Here is a 22,017-nt window from a genome sequence, read left to right as displayed (position 1 = left end):
AAAGATGAGAATATCGCCCACAATCTTGTAGCCCTAGAGGCTTGATGCTGTTCCGCTTCGCCAACCGGTATCCAAATAAAATATAGCCCTCGAACTTTATCTCAGATACAAATTAACAGTGGTATTGACATTTTAATGGGGTCTGACTCTCCACTTACTAATGTTGATTGACTCATGAAAAAGCCAGGTCTACAATTAATCATATATTAACTTCTGAGAAAGGCCTTGTTAGGTTATCATGATCATTCACAGACAGATACTGGTGTCCTCAAAGAAGGCCCTTGTCTTCCACAGGAGTTAGCCTCAGACTCATACTCAAGATGTGACTCGGAGGTGAACTACCCCTTGTGCTTGCCAATAGGAGGTTCCACAACAGAGCTTAGGACGGTATCCTGGAATATAGCTGGTGTGAGGTCCAAAATGACACTTGCGCACTGGGTACAATACATAGAACAATACGACATATGTATTCTACAGGAAACGTGGTCGACCACTCCAGTTTTTATACCTGGGTGTGTAACCTTCTGTTGCCCAGCACTTAACAAAAAGCATGGTCGGTCTGTTGGGGGGGGGGGCTAGTGATCTGGGTCAAAATCAATATTAATTGCCTGGATAGTCTAGCCAGCCACATTAGGGGCCGGAATGGTGTTGGACTAGATCTCTTTAATGTTTATGCCCGAGGCTCCAAAACCGCTAGATGTAGAGGATATAACGGACTGTGGCAAGGTTGATGAGTTATGGTGTGTACCGGGGCGTGATCAACCACCTATTAAAAAAATGGACATGCACAGCGTTGCAGCTTCATGCACCAACGCTTGAAAATGGGCTTAGGGCAGCAAATGGGAGGACAAGTTCAGATAAGAAGGGTTCAAATACTTTAAATAGGACAGCTAGTATGAGTCGCATTGACTATTTCTTATTAGATGTTAAGTTGTGGCCTCGGGTGCTGGATATGGTGTTGGAGCGACCACTGATAGTGACCATAACCCTCTTGAGCTCACAATGTCTTCACTGTGGGCATTGGCCCATACTAGCCCAAGTATACGACTCACTACTAGGGAGCTCTACCTGTGAAATAACAGGCGAATAAAATGGGAGTGTGTCGCTACTGACTCATTGAAAATCGAAAATATAAAGATTGATCTATTAGATAGTTAAGAGCGAATGGGGAAGTTTACTTGAGCAGCAGGATGGGCTTCCCAAGTTCACGGAGTGTCACTCAACCTTTTTTAAACAACCGATGACCTATTTTACCATGCCCCATCGGCCCATGGGTAAGTCCAAAACTACTGGAGCTGGCTTCAGTTGGTTTAATGAAGAGTGTAGGGCCTTAAGATCTAAATTAGCTGGCGCCATTAGAGCAAATATTCTGCCAGAAATAAGAGACTTGAGGAGAAATTATAAGGAAGCAATAATCTGGGCGAAAAAGGACCAGGAGGAAGACAGAGGGCTGCAGATCAGTACTGCATGTATGAGTAAAGATTCTGCAGTTTTGGCTCTTAGTGACGGGGGCAGAAAAACCAAATCCACCCTCTAACAATATCTCTATATTCACCTAGTACAACCACTTTTCTGTGGTATATACTGGATAAGGGGATATGGCTGATGAAGCTTTTTTCATTGACCATAGCAGCCATCGGACGTCAAGACTATTCTTCTTAGCTGAAATTACACTTAGCATAAAATCCTATGCTAAGGCTCTGGGGCCTGATAATCTCCCTGGAGACATCTTTAGTGATATTCTTAATTGGTCCAAAGATATCTGGGCCCTGGCAAATGGAATTGCTGCAAGGGCTCCCATTCCACCTCTGTGGAAGGGAGCCGAGGTGATTCCAGTTTTTAAGAAAGGTGATCGTTCACTAGCAACCAATTACAGGCTCATCAGTCTGATTGATGGTGCGCAGAAAGTTTCTCGGGCACGTTTGGTAAAAATCACTGCATGGATGGAGGAGGAAGATATTTTGTCCCCTTTCCAGGCAGGGTTTAGAAGGAGTATTAGTACTACTGGCCTGGAAAACCGTGTGGATCGAAAAGGTGGGCTTATATTACTTTTATCGATCTGAAGTCTGCTTTCGATCTAATCCCCAGGTGTAAGCTGTGGTGCGTTTTACAGAAGCTGGGCCTTCCCCCAGATCTCCTGGCGCTGGTTGTCCGACTACATGCGGGCATCTACGCCAGGGTCAGCTGGGGAGATCAGGGACAGTTGTCAGACCCAATTAGTGTGGAAAGGAGGGTCATAAAGGGGTGTGTGCTGGCCCCCACTCTATTCGCACTATTTATTAATGGAGTTGTCCGATACTTAGCAGATGTGCCAGCGAATGCCCCGGTGCTGGGGGAGTAAAGGTAACTACTCTCCTGTTTGCAGAGGACACATTGATAGTGTCCAAAATGCCCAGTGGTCTGCAATTGCCCTTGAGCCGCTTTAAGGCCTTTTGTGATCAAAGAGGTCTCAAGGTTAATACCTCAAAAACTAAACTTTTGTTAATGAATTCACACAGAACATTCAAGGGCAATATACTACTGGGAGGGGGATACCGCTAGAGAGAGTGGCTTCCTTTGAATATCTGGTTATTACCTTATCTGAGAAAATGGTATGGAAGAATCACATCTCAAGGCGGAATCTCCAGCAGAGACAGATCATTGGAGCGCTGATTCTGGAACATAGAACTTCCTAAACCAGGGCAATAGCTGCCCCCTTGCAGATCTATGAGCAGAAGGTAGAGAGCTCTGCCCTCTATGGGGCCGAACTCTGGGGATTCGAAAACACCAAAAGATTGCTTTCTACAGAAAACAAATATTTAAGATCTTTACGTTCACTCCCCCAGAGTACACCACTCCATCCCTTGCGATTAGATATGGGTAGACGCACGATCATGGACAAAGCTAGGCTGCATCCCTTACTATTTTGGTTGCGTCTTAGGCTAACCCCCGAGCTTTCCCACTACATGGCAGCGCTTGACGAGTTTTCCAAACTTGATCATTAAACCACCTAATCTTTTTGAAGTGAAGTTAGATCATTATTAACAGCAACAGGCCTGGGAAGTTCCTTGGAAACTAGAGACATAGGCCAATTGCCTAGCAAAGAAATGGTTAAAACTCAATACTGGAGTTTGGTAGCACAATCTTTTTCTACACAATCATCAGTGGGTCGCCTTACGATAGAATTAATGGAATTCAAAATGCAAAGCACTTTTGAATCCTATTTGGATTTTATCACCTTCCCGCAGGATAGAAAACTTTACATCCAGTTCAGACTAGGTTGCCTACCTGTGAATTCCTTTACAGCTGCTTGGCGTCAGCCCTTGACCACTACACAGCATTGTCCGGATTGTGCCTCATCGATTGAAACAATCGGCTTCATCTTCTTTGCTTGTCCTCTCTATAATCTCCCAAGACACCAGTGGTTATCCCCCGTTTGTAGGATACTAGGAACTTGCTGCCACCAGGAAGCGTTTTGCATCCTAAAATCAGATTGTAGGCCTTCTGTAGCATGTGGCATTGCAAAGTTCCTTGCTAAAATGTGGATTATTTGAAGGTTTGCATGTAAGTCGTGTTAGTCTGCCTTCTGTAACTACCATAAAAGAGTTGTTTTATGTTTTGTAACAGTCATGTATTGTTATAATCTGTAAACCGATCAAATTATGATATCTGTGGATTTCTTTTTTAAATGGGGCATATGTTTTAAAAATATTACCAGATTTTACTCTTAAAAAAAATATATATATATTATACTAGCGAGGTTTATTTTTCTTTTAACATATGTGTACTGTTTAATGATGCTCTACTTCTGTATAATCTCGGACCAATGTATTGCAAGCACTCGCACTTTAATGGTTGTAATGACCGAATAAAGTTATATTGATGACTATGGTACTTAGCCTGTAAGCATCTGTTCATGGCATGTAGTGCTGTAGATTTACATGCCCTGCATACTCCTGCCATATAGTGTTGGGGCTGGATGCGTACAAGTTGTTTCTCTTCAAAGAAGTCTCTTGAGTCATGAAGCAAATCTACTGCCCCTCTCGGTGATATTGTGCATGGGCATCGACTCCATGGTTAGATTGTTTTCCCGCAGTCGGGTGAGAGCTGAGTGTGAGTAAGAGTTAGTAAAGGTATGACCATGCATATGATAGTGTAAGTAGGTACTGCATTGGCCACAGGTGTCGGGGAGGAGGGTGGCCGCAGGTGAATCTACAGCACAACATGCCATGAACAGATGCTTACAGGGTAAGTATTATGATCCATTCAATGCCATGTGTGGATGTGGATAGACATGTTATGCATAGGCTATAAAGCAGTGCCCTTCAGAAAGTGGTGGCTAACCTGTGGGTGTTTGGAAAAGGGTACATAGGACAGCATGTTCTACATTTGCCTGTTGGCGTGCTAATACATCTACACACTACTGTTTAGTGAAAGTATGTGGGGTTGACCATGTTGCTGCTTTACAAATCTCAGATATTGGTATATTGCCCAGGAAAGCCATAGATGCTCCTATCCTGTGGGTAGAGTGTGCTCTAGGAGGTGTGAGCAAAGTTATTTTAGCTTGCCATAACATGTCTGAATGCATTTAATTATCCATCCAGAAATGCCTGATTTTGATATGGGCTTTCCTATGTGAGGGGGCCAAAAAGCCACACAGACGCTTGGTTTTACGAAACTCTCTATTTCTCTCAATATAGTACAATAAAGGTCTTTTAACATCTAGTGTATGAAGGGCCATTGCTGCAACTGAATCAGATTGCAGAAAAAAGACAGGTAATTCAACTGATTGATTTAGGTGAAAAGCAAATACTACCTTTGGAAGGAATTTTGGGTTAGTTCGAAGGACTACCCTAACTCTATGTAGCTGGAAGAAAGGTTCTTCCAAGGTTAGTGACTGGAGCTCACTGATACAGCTAAGAGAAGTGATGGCTACTAAAAAGGCTACCTTACAAGATGGGAATTGGAGAGGGCAATTATGCAAAGGTTGGATGGTGGACCGATAAGTGCAGGGGAATTTCTAAAGCCCTTCCATGAATGCCTTAATAATTGGTAACTTGAACAATGTTAACTGTTGTCTGTTTTGCAGGTAGGCAGCTACTGCAGCTATATGCAGGCATTTTGAAGGGTGTGCTAGTCCAGAAGTCTGAAAATGCAGTAGCTTGCAGACATTGTCTTGGACAGTTGCACCAAATAGGTCAATGTGTTTCCCACAGCAGTAGAAAACAAATCTTTTTTACTTTGCAACGTAACATGCCTGGTTGTGGGTTTATGGGCTTCTCGGAGAATGGTCTTACATTCTGGTGGGTGGGAGATTAGGGTAACTGAATTATAAACGCAAGGTTGAGTTCCTTTGGATTTGGGTACATGACTTCTCCATGATCTTGAGTGAGAAGATCCGGCTTGAGGGGAAGCTTCTCATACGGCACTACTTAAAGCTCAAGTTATGTGGTTAACCGTGGTTGTAAAGCCCATGTGGGAGTTAACAGAATGAGGGTGAGAGACATTTGCCTGAGCTTACAAATCACAAATGGAAGAAGAGGGAGAGGTGGAAAAATGTAGACAAATATCCCTGACCAGTTCATCCATAGAGCATTGCCCTTGGATAGCGGGTGTGGGAGCATAGAGGCTAAGTTTGAGCATTTTGCATTGTCTGAGGTTGTGAACAGGTCTATCTGTGTAAACTCCCATCTGTGGAAGTTTGGAAGGGGGACACGGGGTGGGGTTCCCACTCGTGAACGGTTGCTGCATCATGCTGAGGAGGTCGCCAAAGTTGTTGTCCATCACTGGGAGGTGTTCTGCAAACAGGTGAAAGTTGTGATGTATTGTCCATTGCCAAATTGTCTGAGATAGGCGTGATAACTGTAAGGAGTGTGTCCCCCTTGTTTTTGTACATAGAACAAGGCTGTTGTATTGTCCCTTCAGACCAAGGCAACTTTGCTTTTCAGGTGGATTAGAAATGCTTTCAATGCTAGGTGAAATGCTTGAACCTCTAGGTAGTCGATATGGAGACTCTGGTGTTTGGTGTCCCAGACACCCAGCACTGTGAGCACCACTCCTGTGAGGGATGCATCTGCCATGAGAATGATCTGTGGAACAGTGTCGATGAATGGCCGCCTCTTTTATAGGTTTTGTATATTCCACCACTGCAGAGAGGGTTGTGTGTGGCTGTCTACCAACATTAGATCTTGTAACTGACCCTGTGACCGAGACCATTGACTCAACAGACATTCTTGCAGTGGACACATACGAAGTCTCGCACGTGGCACTATTGCAATCCAAGATGCTATATTTACCTCGCAGTTGATGAACTGTTCTGACTGTCATGTGTTGATTGGGGTGAAACTGATGTATCAGTGCTGTGATGTTGTGAATCCTGACTATATTTGGGTAGGCTAATCCCAGCTGTGTGTTGAGAATATCCCCTAGATAAGGCTGCATCTATGAAGGCTCAAGGTGTGACTTTTGTATGTTGATTGTAAACCCTAATTGATGACAAAGTTGCAGAGTGGTCTAAGTGTGTTGCAGACACAACTGAAGATTACTGGCTTTGATGAGCCATTCGTCCAGATATGGGAAGACATGAATACTCTGTCTGCGTAGATGTGTTGCAACTACCGCTAGGCATTTGGTGAACAACCGAGGTGTGGTAGTGACTCTGAATGGGAGCACCTTGAACTGATAATGTGTTCCTGCTATAACAAACCTGAGGTATTTGCAGTGAGCTAGATCTATAGGGATGCGAAAAGTTAGCGTCCTTTTAGTCCAGTGCAAACATAAAGTTTCCCTGTGGTGATAGAGGAATTGCATCCTGAAGAATTACCATGTGGAAGTGTTCTGAGTGGATGTAATAATTTAACGGCCTGAGGTCTAATAATGGCCGGAGTGAACCGCCGGTTTTGGAAATGAGAAAGTATACGCCTGAACCTTGTTGTTCTGGAAGAACAGGCTCTAAGGCTCTTTTTTTGCAATAGAGCCTCTGCTTCTTGTTTGAGCAACGTTTGATGTTCTAAGGAAAGTATGTGCCTGTGAGGTGGGATGTTTGGAGGTGTTTTGATGCGCTCCACACAATAACCATGTTGGATAATATCCAACACCCACTGGTCTGTTGTCCTGGTTTTCCAGACCGGGAAGAAAAGTTGTAGTCATCCCCTGACAGGTGTTAAATGGCTGGGGGAATGAGAAATGAGTCACTGTTTGGAAGTGGAGGGTGTAGTGCGAGGAGAGGCAACCTGTCCACGCCCTTTATAATTATTTCCTTGATATGTGCCTCTATAATATCCCCTTGAAGGGGAGGTCTGATGCTCTTGTCCATAGGTAGAGGCATCTGATGTTATTGTCTTGGTGAGTGGGGATTTGAAGCGCCCCCATTGACTTGGCAACCTCTGTTTCCTTCTTCCTAATGTTTGATCCACTTGGGGACCAAAAAGATGTTGTTGGTCAAGAGCGACATTCAGAAGTGTATGCTGTACTTCTGGCTTAAAGCCAGATATCCATGACCAAGCATATCTATGCAGCAGTATGCTTGTATTTATCCCCCTGGCAGCTGTGTCCACTGAGTGGAGGGCGCATCGGATTGAACTATTTGAAATTAATTTACCTTCCTGGACAATTTGGTGGCCTCTTTTCTTGAGCTCCTCAGGGAGATGTTGGAGGAGTTACCACATTTTGTCCCAATAGGACCTGCCATACCTCGCCAACAACCACTGAGTGTTGACAATTCACCAATAGTTGGCTGCCACCCTTTTCCCCCCAAAGCATAGATGAGTCTATACTCTGTCGGATGGAGGGGCATCGTCTGATGTCTGGGAGATGGCCCTTTTGCGGGCATTAGATACCATGAGCGAGTCAGGGGGAAGTTGAAACTTGATGTTAGGTGGATCTGAGGGTGCAGCTTTGTATTTCTTGTCTACTCTTTGTGTAATAGTATGTGCCTGCACCCGATCTTTAAAGATGTCATCTGAGTGACGGAGCAAACCCCTTTAGGATGGGCAGCTATAGACATGCCCCAGTAGTAGAAGAGAGTGTCTAAAAGAGAAAGTCATCCTCGATGGGGTCTTTGTGCAAAGGGGCCTGGTGATATGCAGCTGCCCTAGCTATAAGCTCCAGGATGGATGTTACATCATTCGGAGGTGGTGTCTTAGCTGGGTAACGGTCTGAATCATTATCCCCCAGGGGGGTCCATTTCGTAGCTGACCCACGGATCTATGGGCTGTGTTTTGATATCCCTTCCCTTTAATCCCTATTGTAAGACTATGGGAAGCCCTGTTGAGTAATGTCTCCTATATCACTAAAGAAGTGATGTGATGAAGGAGGCAGTGAAGGCGGAGAAGGGGTGGAGGAGAAGCAGACAGAGGTGACAGTAGACGACTGACTGCAATGTCCTTTTTCTTTTTCTCAGGAGGCACGGATAGATCAATGGCCACCTCAAAAGAAAGCTGGCACTTTGATTGAGTTGGCGCTGACTGCACTGCCTTTGCCAAAATCCGACGAGCAGAAGGCTGAATGTGTATCTTCTTCTGCTTCAGATTGAGTCTCTTTCATAGTCTCGAGGATCAGTTCTGGTGCAAAAATGAATAGTTTTGTTGCCGAACTTGATCTTTGTTTCAGTGCCGAGGTGGTCGGAGCTGAAACGGCAGAAGAATGGGTGCTCGGAGCTGATGGTCAGCTCAGCACTTAGATTGGTCGGCTTGATGCGGAAGCGGGAGGTTTCGGCCTGGCTTTTGTTGCCGGTCCGAGGGAGGGGCATCCTTAGCAGATATTCAGTGCCTACCATGGCCTGTTGGAAGTGGTGGCTGCGAGCCGTCCTGAAGGAAGGTCCGGCAACTATAGGCTGAACTCTATTCCAGGGTCCGATTCGGAGTCCGGTATGGAAAGGGCCTCATCCTCTGCTGCTGAGGCGTCACACAGTTCTTCTTCTGCCTGTTTGACATCGTGTTGGTCCTAGATGTTGGGTGTCACTTCCAGATCTTTGTGCTGCATCTCTTTCTGAAGCGCGCGACAGTTCTGCAAAGATCGAAAAGATTGACAGGCCACACAGTAATCCTCGTTCTGGTCGGGAGATAAACACAGGTTGCAAACCTGATAGAGGTCTGTAAGCTGGTATTTTATGTACCAGTTGGTACAGAATCAAAATGGATTTCGGTCCATTAACACTGCATCGTTGGTTGAAGCCAATGAAATGACAAAACAAGGTCTGACTGGGCGTACTCCAAAGGCCACGACTGGAGAACTTCGAATTCACGACTGAATGATTGCTTCTGTTTTCGAAAGATGGCGGAGAATTTTGAAAAAAGACAGTACCGATGGGTATGGAGGTAAACAACAAACTGAAGGGAGCACAAGAACAGTCTCGACTGGAGCACCTAGAAACACGTCTGAACCCGATGGCGGAAAGAAAACAAACAATGGAGTCGATGCGCAATATCAGAGAGTCACTTTGCCTTGTGACTCGATAGACTTCTTCGAAGAAGAGCAACTTGCACACATCCGGACCTAACACTAGATGGCAGGAGTATGCAGAGCATGTGTATCTACAGCCACACATTCCATTGAACATATATATGCCTTTTCCTACAAGAAAATCAGCAGCACCAGTGAAAATGCACTATTTAGCTTTTTTTCCCCACAGGGAAAAAAATTTCCCTCATGAAAAAATGCCCTTCCCAGCTTTCAGCAAATCTGCACATGGATTTACTCCTATCCTTGACTGGAGTAAATGCCTGACCTATTGTGGAGATGGAACAGGTTGAAGACAGTTTTGTGAGTACTCACAAATGTGTAAGCTTGTGTTTGTTCATAAATCCACAGGTTAACATCCATTACTGTGCAAACCCTCACAAACACAAAACTATCTTTTAAGTCGCTATACTCTGGTAAAAAAAAAAAACTACTACTTGTACGTGTAAGTCAAACTTGCATGCTCAAATTGATTTAACATTCGGGTGCAGAGTGTCAAATTACATAACCTGGAGGAATAATACACAAATAATGTATGGGTGCAACAACTGATTCGATGACATAAAAACATCTCTTTTATCAGTTCTAGAAGCCTTCAGTTCTTAGACAGATTTTCACTTCACTGCTGCTTAGGTCACAGAGGCAGGATTGAAAAGACAGGAAATGATTGGGTATTTTCAGGTGTTTATCAGGGTATTTTCAGGTGTTTACCAGGGTATTTTCAGGTGTGTTTCACACACCAACTTAGATGAAGCTCAACAGTGCTGTTTACTGGCTACTTTCTACAGGTTTTCAGCTCCACTGTAGGGCAACAAAACTGTTTTTGTGTTTAATTATCATTTGAGGCTGGCCTGTAAATGCATCTCTAAAAGTATGAGAATCACAACACACCAGCAGCAAGTGAAACAACACTTTCCATTGAGTGTGACCGTGGCCCCTGGCTTTAGGGTGTTGATGGACCAGTTAATTTCTGGTGAAAATCTTTAGTATGGAGAGCAAGCCATCAACTGAATATCTGCACAATTTTCATAGTATGGTGGAGTAAGCCCAGACAGTGCAATCTCCTCAGAATTTAGCAATTTTCATAAAAAGTTTAAGAGATTTCCGACAGCACCCAAGCATAAACCGGACAAGTGAGGTGCTACCTCTCCCCGTTCCAAGAGTGGGGTGCCATCATGAGGTGGGAAAGGGGTGTAAAGTGAAACACAGCTTTAAAAATAAGGAACTTTAAAAAACAGGATCATGTCTTAGGAGTCTGGGAAATCAAGGAAACTCTTTAATTAAGCAAACTGCTTTTTAACTAAACTATTGGCATACTGCTGTACCAAAGGGATTAAGTAGTGTGCGGTGAAGAAAATTTAGATTTAAAAATAATAATGAGATACATTCAAATCTAGTCCACTTTGAGATATGTTTTACTTTATTGAGCTGAATTTAATGTATTGTATTTCGCATGTATTTATTTATTATATCTTTTGGGTCTATTTCATGATTATATCTCGTTCTGTTCCTTTTTATATTTTTTTTGCAATTGTTCTAAATTTTTAAATAAAGCTTTTAAAAAAAAAAAAAAAAAAATAGAATCCACTATGTGCATATAGCGGCGTCATTTGAGGTGGAAACTCTACAGTAAGATCAGCATTATTAGACAATTCTGAGGACCTCTCTGGACGTAGCTGAAATACAGTTCATACAGATGATAGTCAGGTCAAATGGAAGAAAGCAAGGAATAGGGACAAAGAATGACAAAACTCTTAAAATAGCCAAAGAAGAGTTAGTTGTGTCTTCTGTAACATTGTAATAGTGGCTATCAGCTCTGAAGACACTACTGCACGCAAATGCCATCGATTTATAATCTACTCTCCTCTTCCTTCTCAAAGAACTGACCCTCACCCTTGCCCCCTTACCTTGCCTGTCATTGTCATGCACAGATCAGGGGGGCGCTGGGAGGAGCTCCAGCGGTAATAAACTGGCTTGCGGCATACAGTAGCACTGTACCGTCCTTGGACCGGCTTTCCGTAGGTGTACCTGTCAGCAACAGAGAGAAAATGAAGTGGGAGTATCAGTCAAAGGAGTCTGGGAAAAGCAACAGCATGACCAGATGGCAGTGATGCCAAAACACCTGATATGGGTCCAGTGATAGTCACTGGCATTGCCTTTTCTATAGCCTAATAGTAATCTCATCACTGCTAACTGTATCTACAACATAGTATTCATATTCTAAGGGGTTATGGGAAGTGAGGGTAAGGATGACATAGCCTCACATTACATTAGATATGTAGAGGTTAAGTATATGCTCACCCTTTTGGGTCATCTTGGCTTTAATGTTATTTATTAGCAACTCAACAGTACTCATTTTATTAACCTTAGAAGGATAAAAGGCTGGGTAGATCCACCAGAATTTTAGCCTTTGCTATGGGTTCATACACAGATTCCTCAAGGCGATGCATTAGTCTCCTCAGCCAATAGTCCAAGTGATGAAGGGAAATGGAGCTCCGACGTTACATGCAACACGCACCCAATAGAAATAGTTGGTTTCTGCACTTAACACCACCCACAAAATTAGCCCAGTACCTTCCTGCAGCTGCCCCCAGCAATTAATGCCCACTTTATTCAGAGGGATGGTCAGTTTGTCCAACTAGAAAGGAGGAGTACCTGGGGAGTTCCAAACTGGGGCAAACTCTGAGCAGTAATCAGTTCCAAGGATTTTCCTCATACAATAACCAACTTCCAAGAAGGCCTGCAGTACTTTAAGCCAGACCTTCTTGAAGTACTTCTAGTCCCCGAACTTGTACAGGATATCATCCTGCCCAACAGCCCTGCATAGATTTTACCCCTACTAGAATTATCTGGGTTCACCAAGACCATTCTGCAGTTCCTGAATTGGAAGGAGAGGTAGTAAATAAAAACGCCTGGCAATGCTACCCCGCCCTTAACCAACTACCTTCTATGTTTCTTCCAACTAAGTCTAGGACATTTAGAGGTCCAAATAACGCTCTCTATCCTCCCTTGTATCTTATCTAAGCTGTCCCTAGGAAAAGATTAAAGGGATGTTATCAAACAAATAGTTCAGCTTGGGAAGGATCACCATCTTCACTAGAGGTACCCCCTGAAAACCTACTTACTACTAGTGTGCTGACTGACTTGTCTTAGTCAGCCTGCCACCACAGATGAGTTTGACCGCAAGGAATGAGTGCCTTTGCTTTCGGGAGGTAATGAATAAAGCCTGCTTGGGCAGAGGGTGTTTACACCCCCCTCCCACAGGATGACCTGTTGTGAGAAGTTGGCCTGGTATATGATGTTCACTAGTTAAAGTGACCACCTTGTACCATGCCAAGCAACCCTTATGGTGTGGTTGTAAGTCAACCTTTTCGGACTAGCTGCCCTAGTGGTAGCGTAGGCTGAGCAGTCTTTGAGGCTAAACTCGTTAAAGCGTGTTAAGCAGGCTGTTTTACCAAATGTAACCCCCCTTTATACCAATGAAAGGACACCACACAGATATATATATGTATTTATTACTCAAAGTATCCCCTAGACTCTTTATGAGCACAGGAGCACAAATCGTTAAACAAGACAATGTTATAATATACAGAAGTTGCACTTTATAGGGATGGGCCCGGGTGGCCACTCAAACCATATACTAAAATAGTGGTATAAGTATCACGAACAGGAAAGGGAAAAGGCCTAGGGCCTCTAGAATCGCTGAGCCTACAAGGAGCTAACTTCAGTTAGTGACCAGGAGGTCCACGGGTCGCGTGTGCAGTGAGGAAAGTTACACGCGGGCTCCCATAGGTTTTCAATGGGTGGGTAAAAGTTTAAAAGTTACTGCAGAAAGGGTCTTCTGGATGGACTACGAACTTAAGATTCAAAACACAGACACTAGAGATGTTTCTCTACACTTGGGCACCGGAGTGCCAGCTTTACCTCACCCACAGGAAGCGGGTGCATAGGTCTCGAAGTGCGTCGGGTTTCTTCTATCGATTCAATGGAGCCTGATGACAAAGATGCTGCAGGCGGTCGGTCCAGAAGAGATGCGTTGGATCCAAGGGTGGATCGGAGTTGTAGAAGACCTGAAAGCAGAGGGGACAGTGTTCACAGTCACTAGCCAGTGACCGGCGTGGCACCAGGTAGGTACCAGGCGATGTCGGGTGCAAACAGGTGGTTAGGTGTAGCTTGTCTCCGCAGCCACGTGGTCCCTGAAGGTCGACGACGTCCAGGAGTCGAGTCACGAGCTGTCCCACGCAGTCTCTCACTGTCGGCGGTGTCGGCGACTCGAAAGAAGCAAACAAGCCTTGGCAAAGGCAGGAGTCGTGGAAATTCAAGAAAGCTGATTGTTCTGACCAGCAAGGTCAGAGGGGCTGCTCTTTTGGAGAGCAGCTGGGGCCAGTCTGGAGCAACCAGATCAGTGGCGTTGATTTCAAAATAGGTCGCCAAAATGGCCACTAGCCAACGGGCCAGGGACCGGGCAGGCGCGTCGAGATGCAAAGTGCAGAGGGGCCCCACGCAGATCGTGGAGATGCTGGAGGGCTCACCTTTGGTGCAGATGCTGCTCGGTAGTTGGGCTTCTCAGGACCCAAAGCACAACTTGGAGGGAGCCTCTGTCGTTGCGCTTGCAGCTTGTCGTCGGTCTTCCAAGATGGCTGGCTCCACGTGTCTCGGTGCCTCCACGGGTTCCTTCTTTGCAGGGACTGTGGATCGGGCTGTGAGAGGTCTGGAGGTCCAGGTCTTGTCGGGCTCTGGGCTCGGGCTCCGGCAGGAGGCGACGGCAAAGCAGACGTCGAATAGCTGGTTGGTGCTTGCGTTAGCAAGATGGTCACTCCCTGACCATAGGGGAGATTTCCTTCTGTCCTCTGTGCAGCAGAGCATCGAAGTTCCCGTCTTCTTCTTAGTGTTAAGTTGATTCCAGGATGTCTGATTTTACCCGGGTTTCAGGTACTGTACATGTCGTGTCCCTCTAGAAGGGTGGAATGCTAACCCCGTCGCCAGAATTGGCGAGGGGTTAGTATTCCAATTCGTATGACACCTTACTCGACATGTTTTGATAAAGCCAAACCAAAGATAGCATTTAACCGCGAGGTTCATAATGCACTTTAGAGTATATGGTATGACGATATCTGGAAACGGTAGAAGGAAGTTGTTCCGACCACTGCAGACAGGCTCAGCTCATGCCAGAGCACCATCTCACATGGAACCAAGCACTCTGCCTTCAGGATTGTCAAGGCCTGCCATAGGAGTGACTTATAGGTTAACATGTTTCCCATTTAAGGTTAGGTATAGGTATACTACACCTAAGTAAGAGGTGGTTACACCAACTTACCCCAGCTGAGTGATCAGCCAGTTGTGTCAAATTTGTTAGGCCAGGCCAGGGGTGGCATAATACATGCCTCAGCCCCTGGTAGGCCTTAGATACACCAATGCCCTGGGTACCTAGTGTACACTGGTACAGGGGCTCACAGGGTGATCCAATTCCAATTGGTTATGCACCTAGGGTGCATAGTGTCAATTTAGTTAGAGAGAACAGCAGGCTGGGGGTCTGATTGGCAGGCCCACAGCCTCAATATGTCAAAAACCAGTGAAGCAAAAAGCAAAAATTTGGGGTGACCATAGGATAGCAGACCCTACTCTCCTACACAACCCCCCCCCCCCCAAACGCAGGGACATTAAACTAGCCTTGACCAGTCTCGTCTTCATGTCCTAAGTGGAAGTACCTGGAGAGACCATCTGCATTCCCATGGTCTGTACCTGGCCGGTGCTCCACTGTAAAGTCCATCCCCTGTAGGGAAATGGACCACCTAAGCAGTTTGGGGTTTTCACCCTTCATCTGATTTAGCCACAAGAGGGGCTTATGGTCGGTCTGAATCTTGAAGTGAGTGCCAAACAAGTATGGCCTCAGCTTCTTCAGGGCCCACACCACCGCAAAGGCCTCCCTCTCAATAGCTAACCAATTCTTCTCTCTGGGGGTCAACCTTCTGCTAATAAAAGCAATGGGTTGGTCTTGACCATCTACATTAAGTTGTGACAGCACAGCTCCCACACCCAATTCAGAAGCATCTGTTTGGACAATAAACTCTTTGGAGTAGTTAGGACTTTTCAGGATAGGTGCAGAGCACATGGCCTTCTTCAGGTCATCAAATGCCTTTTGACAGCTTACTGTCCACTGAACCTTTTTGGGCATCTTCTTGGATGTCAGATCATTAAGAGGAGTCACAATGGACCCATAGTTCTTAACAAACTTCCTGTAGTACCCAGTCAAGCCCAAGAAAGCTCGAACTTGAGTCTGGGTGGTTGGAGGAGACCAGTCCTTGATGGATTGTATCTTACTCTCCAGTGGTTGAACTTGGCCTCCACCTACAAGGTGGCCCAAATACACAACCTTACTCTGCCCTATCTGGCACTTAGTAGCCTTGATAGTGAGGCCTGCCTTTTGCAGAGCCTCAAGTACCTTCTTCAGGTGGATCAGGTGATCCTCCCAGGTGAAGCTAAAGACAACAATGTCATCAAGATATGCTGCACAAAAGTCATCCAACCCAGTAAGGACTTGATTCACCAACCTTTGGAAGGTGGCAGGTGCATTCTTCAGACCAAAGGGCATCACCAAAAATTGATAATGTCCTCCTGGTGTTGAGAATGCTGTTTTGGCCTTTGACTCCTCAGCTAACCTGATTTGCCAATACCCAGCTGTCAAATCAAATGTGCTCAAAAACTTAGCAGAAGCCAGTTTATCTATGAGCTCATCTGCCCTTGGAATAGGATGTGCATCTGTCCTAGTGACAGCATTGAGTCCTCTGTAATGCACACAGAACCGCATCTCTTTCTTGCCATCTTTGGTGTGAGGTTTGGGGACCAGAACCACTGGGCTAGCCCAGGGGCTCTCCGAGGGTTCAATGACACCCAGTTCCAGCATTTTGTGTACCTCAGCCTTTATACAGTCCCTGACGTGGTCAGGTTGTCTGTAAAGTTTGTTCTTCACAGGCAGACTGTCACCAGTGTCCACCACATGGGTACACCAGTCAGTTTGACTAGGTATCAGTGAGAACATATGTTGAAATGATTGTAGAACCTGTCTACATTCAATCTGCTGATGATCAGTGAGGTTGCCTCCAAGGGTCACTCCTTCAACTGAGCCATCTTCAGGGTTCAGAGACAACAGGTCTGGGAGAGGGTCACTCTCTTCCTCCTGTCCCTCATCTGTAGCCATGAGCAAGCCCATGTCTGCCCTGTCAACATATGCTTTTAACCTGTTAACATGGAGTACCCTGTGGGGACTCCTGGGAGTTCCTAGGTCCACCAAGTAGGTAACCTCTCCCTTCTTTTCCAGGATTGTATGGGGTCCAGACCATTTGTCTTGGAGTGCTGCTGGGGCCACTGGCTCCAACACCCATACCTTCTGTCCTGGCTGAAACTCAACCAAGACAGCCTTTTGGTCATGCCAAGCTTTCTGTAAGGCCTGGCTTGCCTCAAGGTTTTTGGATGCCTTCTCCATATACTCAGCCATCCTGGAGCGGAGACCAAGTACATAGTCCACTATGTCTTGTTTAGGCTTTTTGAGAGGTAACTCCCATCCTTCCTTCACTAAACACATTGGGCCTCTTACAGGGTGCCCAAACAACAATTCAAAGGGGCTGTAGCCAACTCCTTTTTGTGGGACCTCTCTGTAAGCAAACAGAAGGCAGGGTAGAAGGATGTCCCATCTTCGCCTGAGCTTTTCAGGTAATCCTTTGATCATACCCTTTAGGGTCTTGTTGAATCTCTCAACAAGCCCATTGCATTGTGGGTGATAAGGAGTGGTGAACTTGTAGTTGACACCACATTCCTTCCACATAGCTGTCAAGTATCCTGACATGAAGTTGGTACCTCTGTCAGAAACCACCTCCTTAGGAAACCCCACTCTGGAGAATACTCCCAGCAGGGCCCTGGCCACAACAGGAGCTGTAGTGGTCCTAAGGGGAATTGCCTCTGGATACCTGGTGGCATGATCCACTACCACCAGTATAAATCTGTGCCCAGATGCAGTGGGAGGATCCATGGGACCCACTATATCTATTCCCACTCTTTCAAAGGGGACCCCCACCACAGGTAGTGGTATTAGGGGGGCCTTTGTTGTGCCACCTGATTTGCCACTGGCTTGGCAGGTCACACAGGAGCGACAAAGCTCCTTGGTATCTTCATTCTTGTGAGGCCAGTGAAAGTGAGGGACAAGCCTGTCCCAGGTCTTGTTCTGGCCTAAGTGTCCTGCTAGAGGAATGTCATGGGCCAAGGTAAGAAGGAAGCCCCTAAATTGCAGAGGTATAACCAACCTCCTGGTTGCACCAGGTTTTGGGTCTCTAGCCTCTGAATAAGGAGCCCATCACCCCAATACACTTTATGGGTACCTTGAGCATTCCCAGCAGCCTCAGCAGCAGCCAGCTGTCTGAGGGGTTCAAGAGATGGACAGGTTAACTGAGCCTGCCCCAAGTCAGCCCTGGAAGGTCCCCCTGTCCCCAAAAACTCAACCTGATCAGGTTCAAGCTCTTCAGGGACAGTTCCTTCAGGGTTCTCTAGATCATCTTCCTGGGAAGGCTGATCATCACTTGGAGGCAGGGGGGAAGGCACCGCCTTAACTCTCCTGTTCCTCTTCTTGGTAGGTGCTTGGTCCATTGTTCCAGGATCCAAGACCTGTGGTTCAGTAAGGCACTTTTTGGCCTGTGACCTGGTCACAGCAAGGACATGAGGTGATATACCTAACATCTCTGCATGTGTCCTGTACTCCACTTCTGACCATAGAGAACTCTCTAGGTAATTGCCCAACAAACATTCTACTGGGAGGTCTGCACTAACCACAACCCTTTTGAGGCCAGTTACCCCTCCCCATGAGAAGTTAACAACTGCCACACTATGTGAAGTAGTGGCATTGCTGGCATTGGTCACCAGGTAATTCTCACCTGGTATGTACTGTCCAGGGTCCACAAAGCCTGGTGTCACCATAGTGACACTGGCACATGTGTCCCTGTAGGCTTGAGCCACTTTTTCATTTATTAAAGGAGTCTGTCTGTACTTGCCCAGGTTACTGGGGCTCACAGTCAGGGACAAATCCATGTCCCCATCACAGATCAAGACTGCCTGTGTCAGGGTTCTGTCAAAGTCAGAATCTCCTTCAGTTCCCATAGTGATTCCCACTACACCCTTTGTTTGGGGACCAACACTTCTAACAGTAGTACTGGGAGCAGTTGCCTTAGGGGCAACAGTGTTGGGGGCTCCACCCTTCTTACAATCACTAGTCCAGTGAGTTGTATTCTTGCAAGATTGGCACCAGGGTTTCTTTGGACCTTCTTTCTTCTTCCCTTTAGGCTGGGACCCACCCTCGTTAGTACTAGTTTGGGGCCCTGTTGAAGACTTCTGGTCTTTAGATTTCTGATCTCCACCCTTTTGGTCTGTTTTCTTCTGATCACCCCCTTAGCCCTGGTTATGGTTCTTTTGCTTAACCCTGGTTCTGACCCATTTGTCTGCCTTCTTTCCCAATTTTTGGGGAGAGGTCAGATCTGAGTCAACCAAGTGTTGATGCAGTTGCTGGTTCTGACAGTTATTTAAAATCTGTTCTCTCATCATCAAATTGTACAATCCTGTATAATCAGATACCTTACTTCCCAGCAACCAACCCCCCAAAGCCTTAGTGGCACATTCAATGTATTCAGACCAGTCCTAAGTCTGTGTCTTCTGGGTGTCTCTGAACATTAACCTGTACTGTTCAGTGGTTAAGCCTAACCCATCAACTAGGACACTCTTCAGGGCTCTGTAGTTTCTGACATCCTCCTCCCTAACAGTGAGGAGTCTCTCTGCCTCTTCCATCAAAGGAGAGCCATAAGATTGCTGCCCACTGGTCTTCAGGAACCTGCTGCACTTTGCAGGCTCTCTCAAGAGCAGTCATCCATTTGTGGATGTCATCCCCACTTTTGTAGGGGGGCACAACCTTGGACAGGTTCCTATTGTCAAAGACCCTATCTTTGTCCTTAGGGACAATGCTGCCACCAGTGATAGACCCACCAGGTATAGACCCACTCTCTCTAGGTTGCCTAGCCTTACTCAGTTTCTCTTCCATCAGAGCTACTTCTAGCTCCTGTCTCCTGATTCTCAGCTGAGCTTCCTGCATTCTGGCCTCATGTTCCCTCCTCTGAGGGGTGGTCATCCTTCTTCTGGAGTGACCTTGAGAGCCTCTAGAGGCATGAGAAGCATTAGACTCACCTGAGTGACTCCTCTGCCTCCCAAGCCCCTGGTTAAGTCCACTAGGGAGATCCAATGTAGCCTTAGGTTAGCTGGGCCACGTATAACACTTGGCACTGGGCTAGTTCTCCCTTTATCCCCACCAACATCTGTATCCCTATCACTTTCATCCTCTGTAGTATGAATCTCATCTAAGGGGTGATTATTGGAAAGGGGTACCTCAGTAGCATCTTCAGAAGGGGGGGCTCCTGTTCCAGTCCCTAAGGGGCCTAACTGGGAGGCTTTGAGAGCTTTCTGATCTTCATCAGCTTGTAAAAGCTCTTGGAGTTCAGCAGAGGTAGGGTTCTTGGGCTGTTTAAGGCCCCTGATATTTGCCAACTGCCTGAGCTCATTTTGGTTTAGGGTAGCAAAGATGGATGGTGCCCTCTGGGGGTCACTCTCAACAGAGATGGGTACATTGGACCCCTCTGCCCCAGCCATTGCTCTTAAGTGTAGGTGGATGTGTTGCAATCTACCTACACTTGGGTTTTCCTACTAAACCCATCTAGTAGTTGTAGTCAGGGTGTGCTACTCCCTTTGCTCTACAACAACTAAGTTCAGTAGAACTTAAGTATATCTATCTTGTTTTATATGTACCTATAGGTACCTATGTGATCTTTCAATTGGTAACTAAGAGATTACAATGGTAAAACACAGCAAGCTCAAATCCAACCGCTGCTCACCAATGTGAGAAGTTGGCCTGGTATATGATGTTCACTAGTTAAAGTGACCACCTTTTACCATGCCAAGCAACCCTTATGGTGTGGTTGTAAGTCAACCTTTTCGGGCTAGCTGCCCTAGTGGTAGCGTAGGCTAAGCAGTCTTTGAGGCTAAACTCGTTAAAGCGTGTTAAGCAGGCTGTTTTACCAAATGTAACCCCCCTTTATACCAATGAAAGGACACCACACAGATATATATTCAAAATATATATGTATTTATTACTCAAAGTATCCCCTAGACTCTTTATGAGCACAGGAGCACAAATCGTTAAACAAGACAACGTTATAATATACAGAAGTTGCACTTTATATGGATGGACCCTGGTGGCCACTCAAACCATATACTAAAATAGTGGTATAAGTACCACGAACAGGAAAGGGAAAAGGCCTAGGGCCTCTAGAATCGCTGGGCCTACAAGGAGCTAACTTCAGTTAGTGACCAGGAGGTCCACGGGTCGCGTGTGCAGTGAGGAAAGTTACACGCGGGCTCCCATAGGTTTTCAATGGGTGCGTAAAAGTTTAAAAGTTACTGCAGAAAGGGTCTTCTGGATGGACTACGAACTTAAGATTCAAAACACAGACACTAGAGATGTTTCTCTACACTTGGGCACCGGAGTGCCAGCTTTATCTCACCCACAGGAAGCGGGTGCATAGGTCTCGAAGTGCGTCGGGTTTCTTCTATCGATTCAATGGAGCCTGATGACAAAGATGCTGCAGGCGGTCAGTCCAGAAGAGATGCGTTGGATCCAAGGGTGGATCGGAGTTTATTTATTTATTTATTTAGAAGTTTATAAAGCACGCAGCTACCCCCGACGGAGGTGTCCCGGCGCTGACAACAGGAAAAATAAGAAGGTCAGGGAGGGGAAAAACTGGGAAAAAGATAAGATTAGAGGCGAGAGAAAAACCAGGTCTTCAGTTTCCTACGAAATATAAGCTCAGAAGACAAGAATCTGAGTTCCATCGGTAATAGATTCCACAGCTTGGAGGTGGCCATGGCAAAAGCCCTGCCACCAATACGTGCCAGGCGAAAGCGAGGGCAAAACATGAGGCGAAGATGGTTAGATCTTAGATCCCGAGACGCCTGAGTAAGCCTAAGTCTGTGCATTAAATATGCAGGGCCTCGACCATTGAGAGCTCTAAAGGCAAGAACTAGAGCTTTGAATTGGATGCGGTATCTCACTGGTAACCAGTGCAGCTTAGTCAGATAAGGTGAAATGGAATGGCGGTAGGCAGTGTTGCAGATCAGCCTAGCCGCCGAATTCTGTACTAACTGCAAACGATTGATGAGATATGCTGGAGCCCCCATGTACAGACTATTTGCGTAGTCCACGTGAGATGTTATTAAAGCATGGACTACTGTTTTACGGGACTCAAGAGGCAAAAAAGGGATAATTTTTTTAATCATTCTGAGTTTTCCAAAGCAGGAGGAAGATACCTTATTAATTTGGGTTTTACAAGAAAGTGCTGTATCAAATTGAAAACCCAAGTTACGGGCAGCTTGAACTGGCGCCGGAGGGGGATTTAGTTCAGAAGGCCACCAGATGTTGGGAGGGATGGCAACTTTGATTGAAAAAAAGAACCTCCGTTTTATCTGCATTTAACTTTAAGTTGTTAGTAGACATCC

The 22,017-nt window shown here is 45.9% G+C and overlaps 1 protein-coding gene across 1 annotated transcript in view; it reads right to left on the bottom strand.

Moving 5' to 3' along the window:
• Positions 1-22,017, bottom strand: part of LOC146812866 (alpha-2-macroglobulin-like protein 1) — a 252,930-nt gene that overhangs the window by 171,873 nt on the left and 59,040 nt on the right. The window contains exon 8 of the mRNA XM_085619942.1: positions 11,346-11,466. Within this exon, the coding sequence (XP_085476068.1) occupies positions 11,346-11,466 (121 nt within the window). The remainder of the gene's footprint in view (positions 1-11,345; positions 11,467-22,017) is intronic.

The sequence above is a fragment of the Triturus cristatus genome, chromosome 7, assembly GCF_964204655.1.
Source record: "Triturus cristatus chromosome 7, aTriCri1.1, whole genome shotgun sequence".
NCBI lineage: Eukaryota > Metazoa > Chordata > Amphibia > Caudata > Salamandridae > Triturus > Triturus cristatus.
The sequence above is the reverse complement of the archived record's forward strand: the minus strand, read 5'-3'. Positions and strand labels throughout refer to the sequence as shown.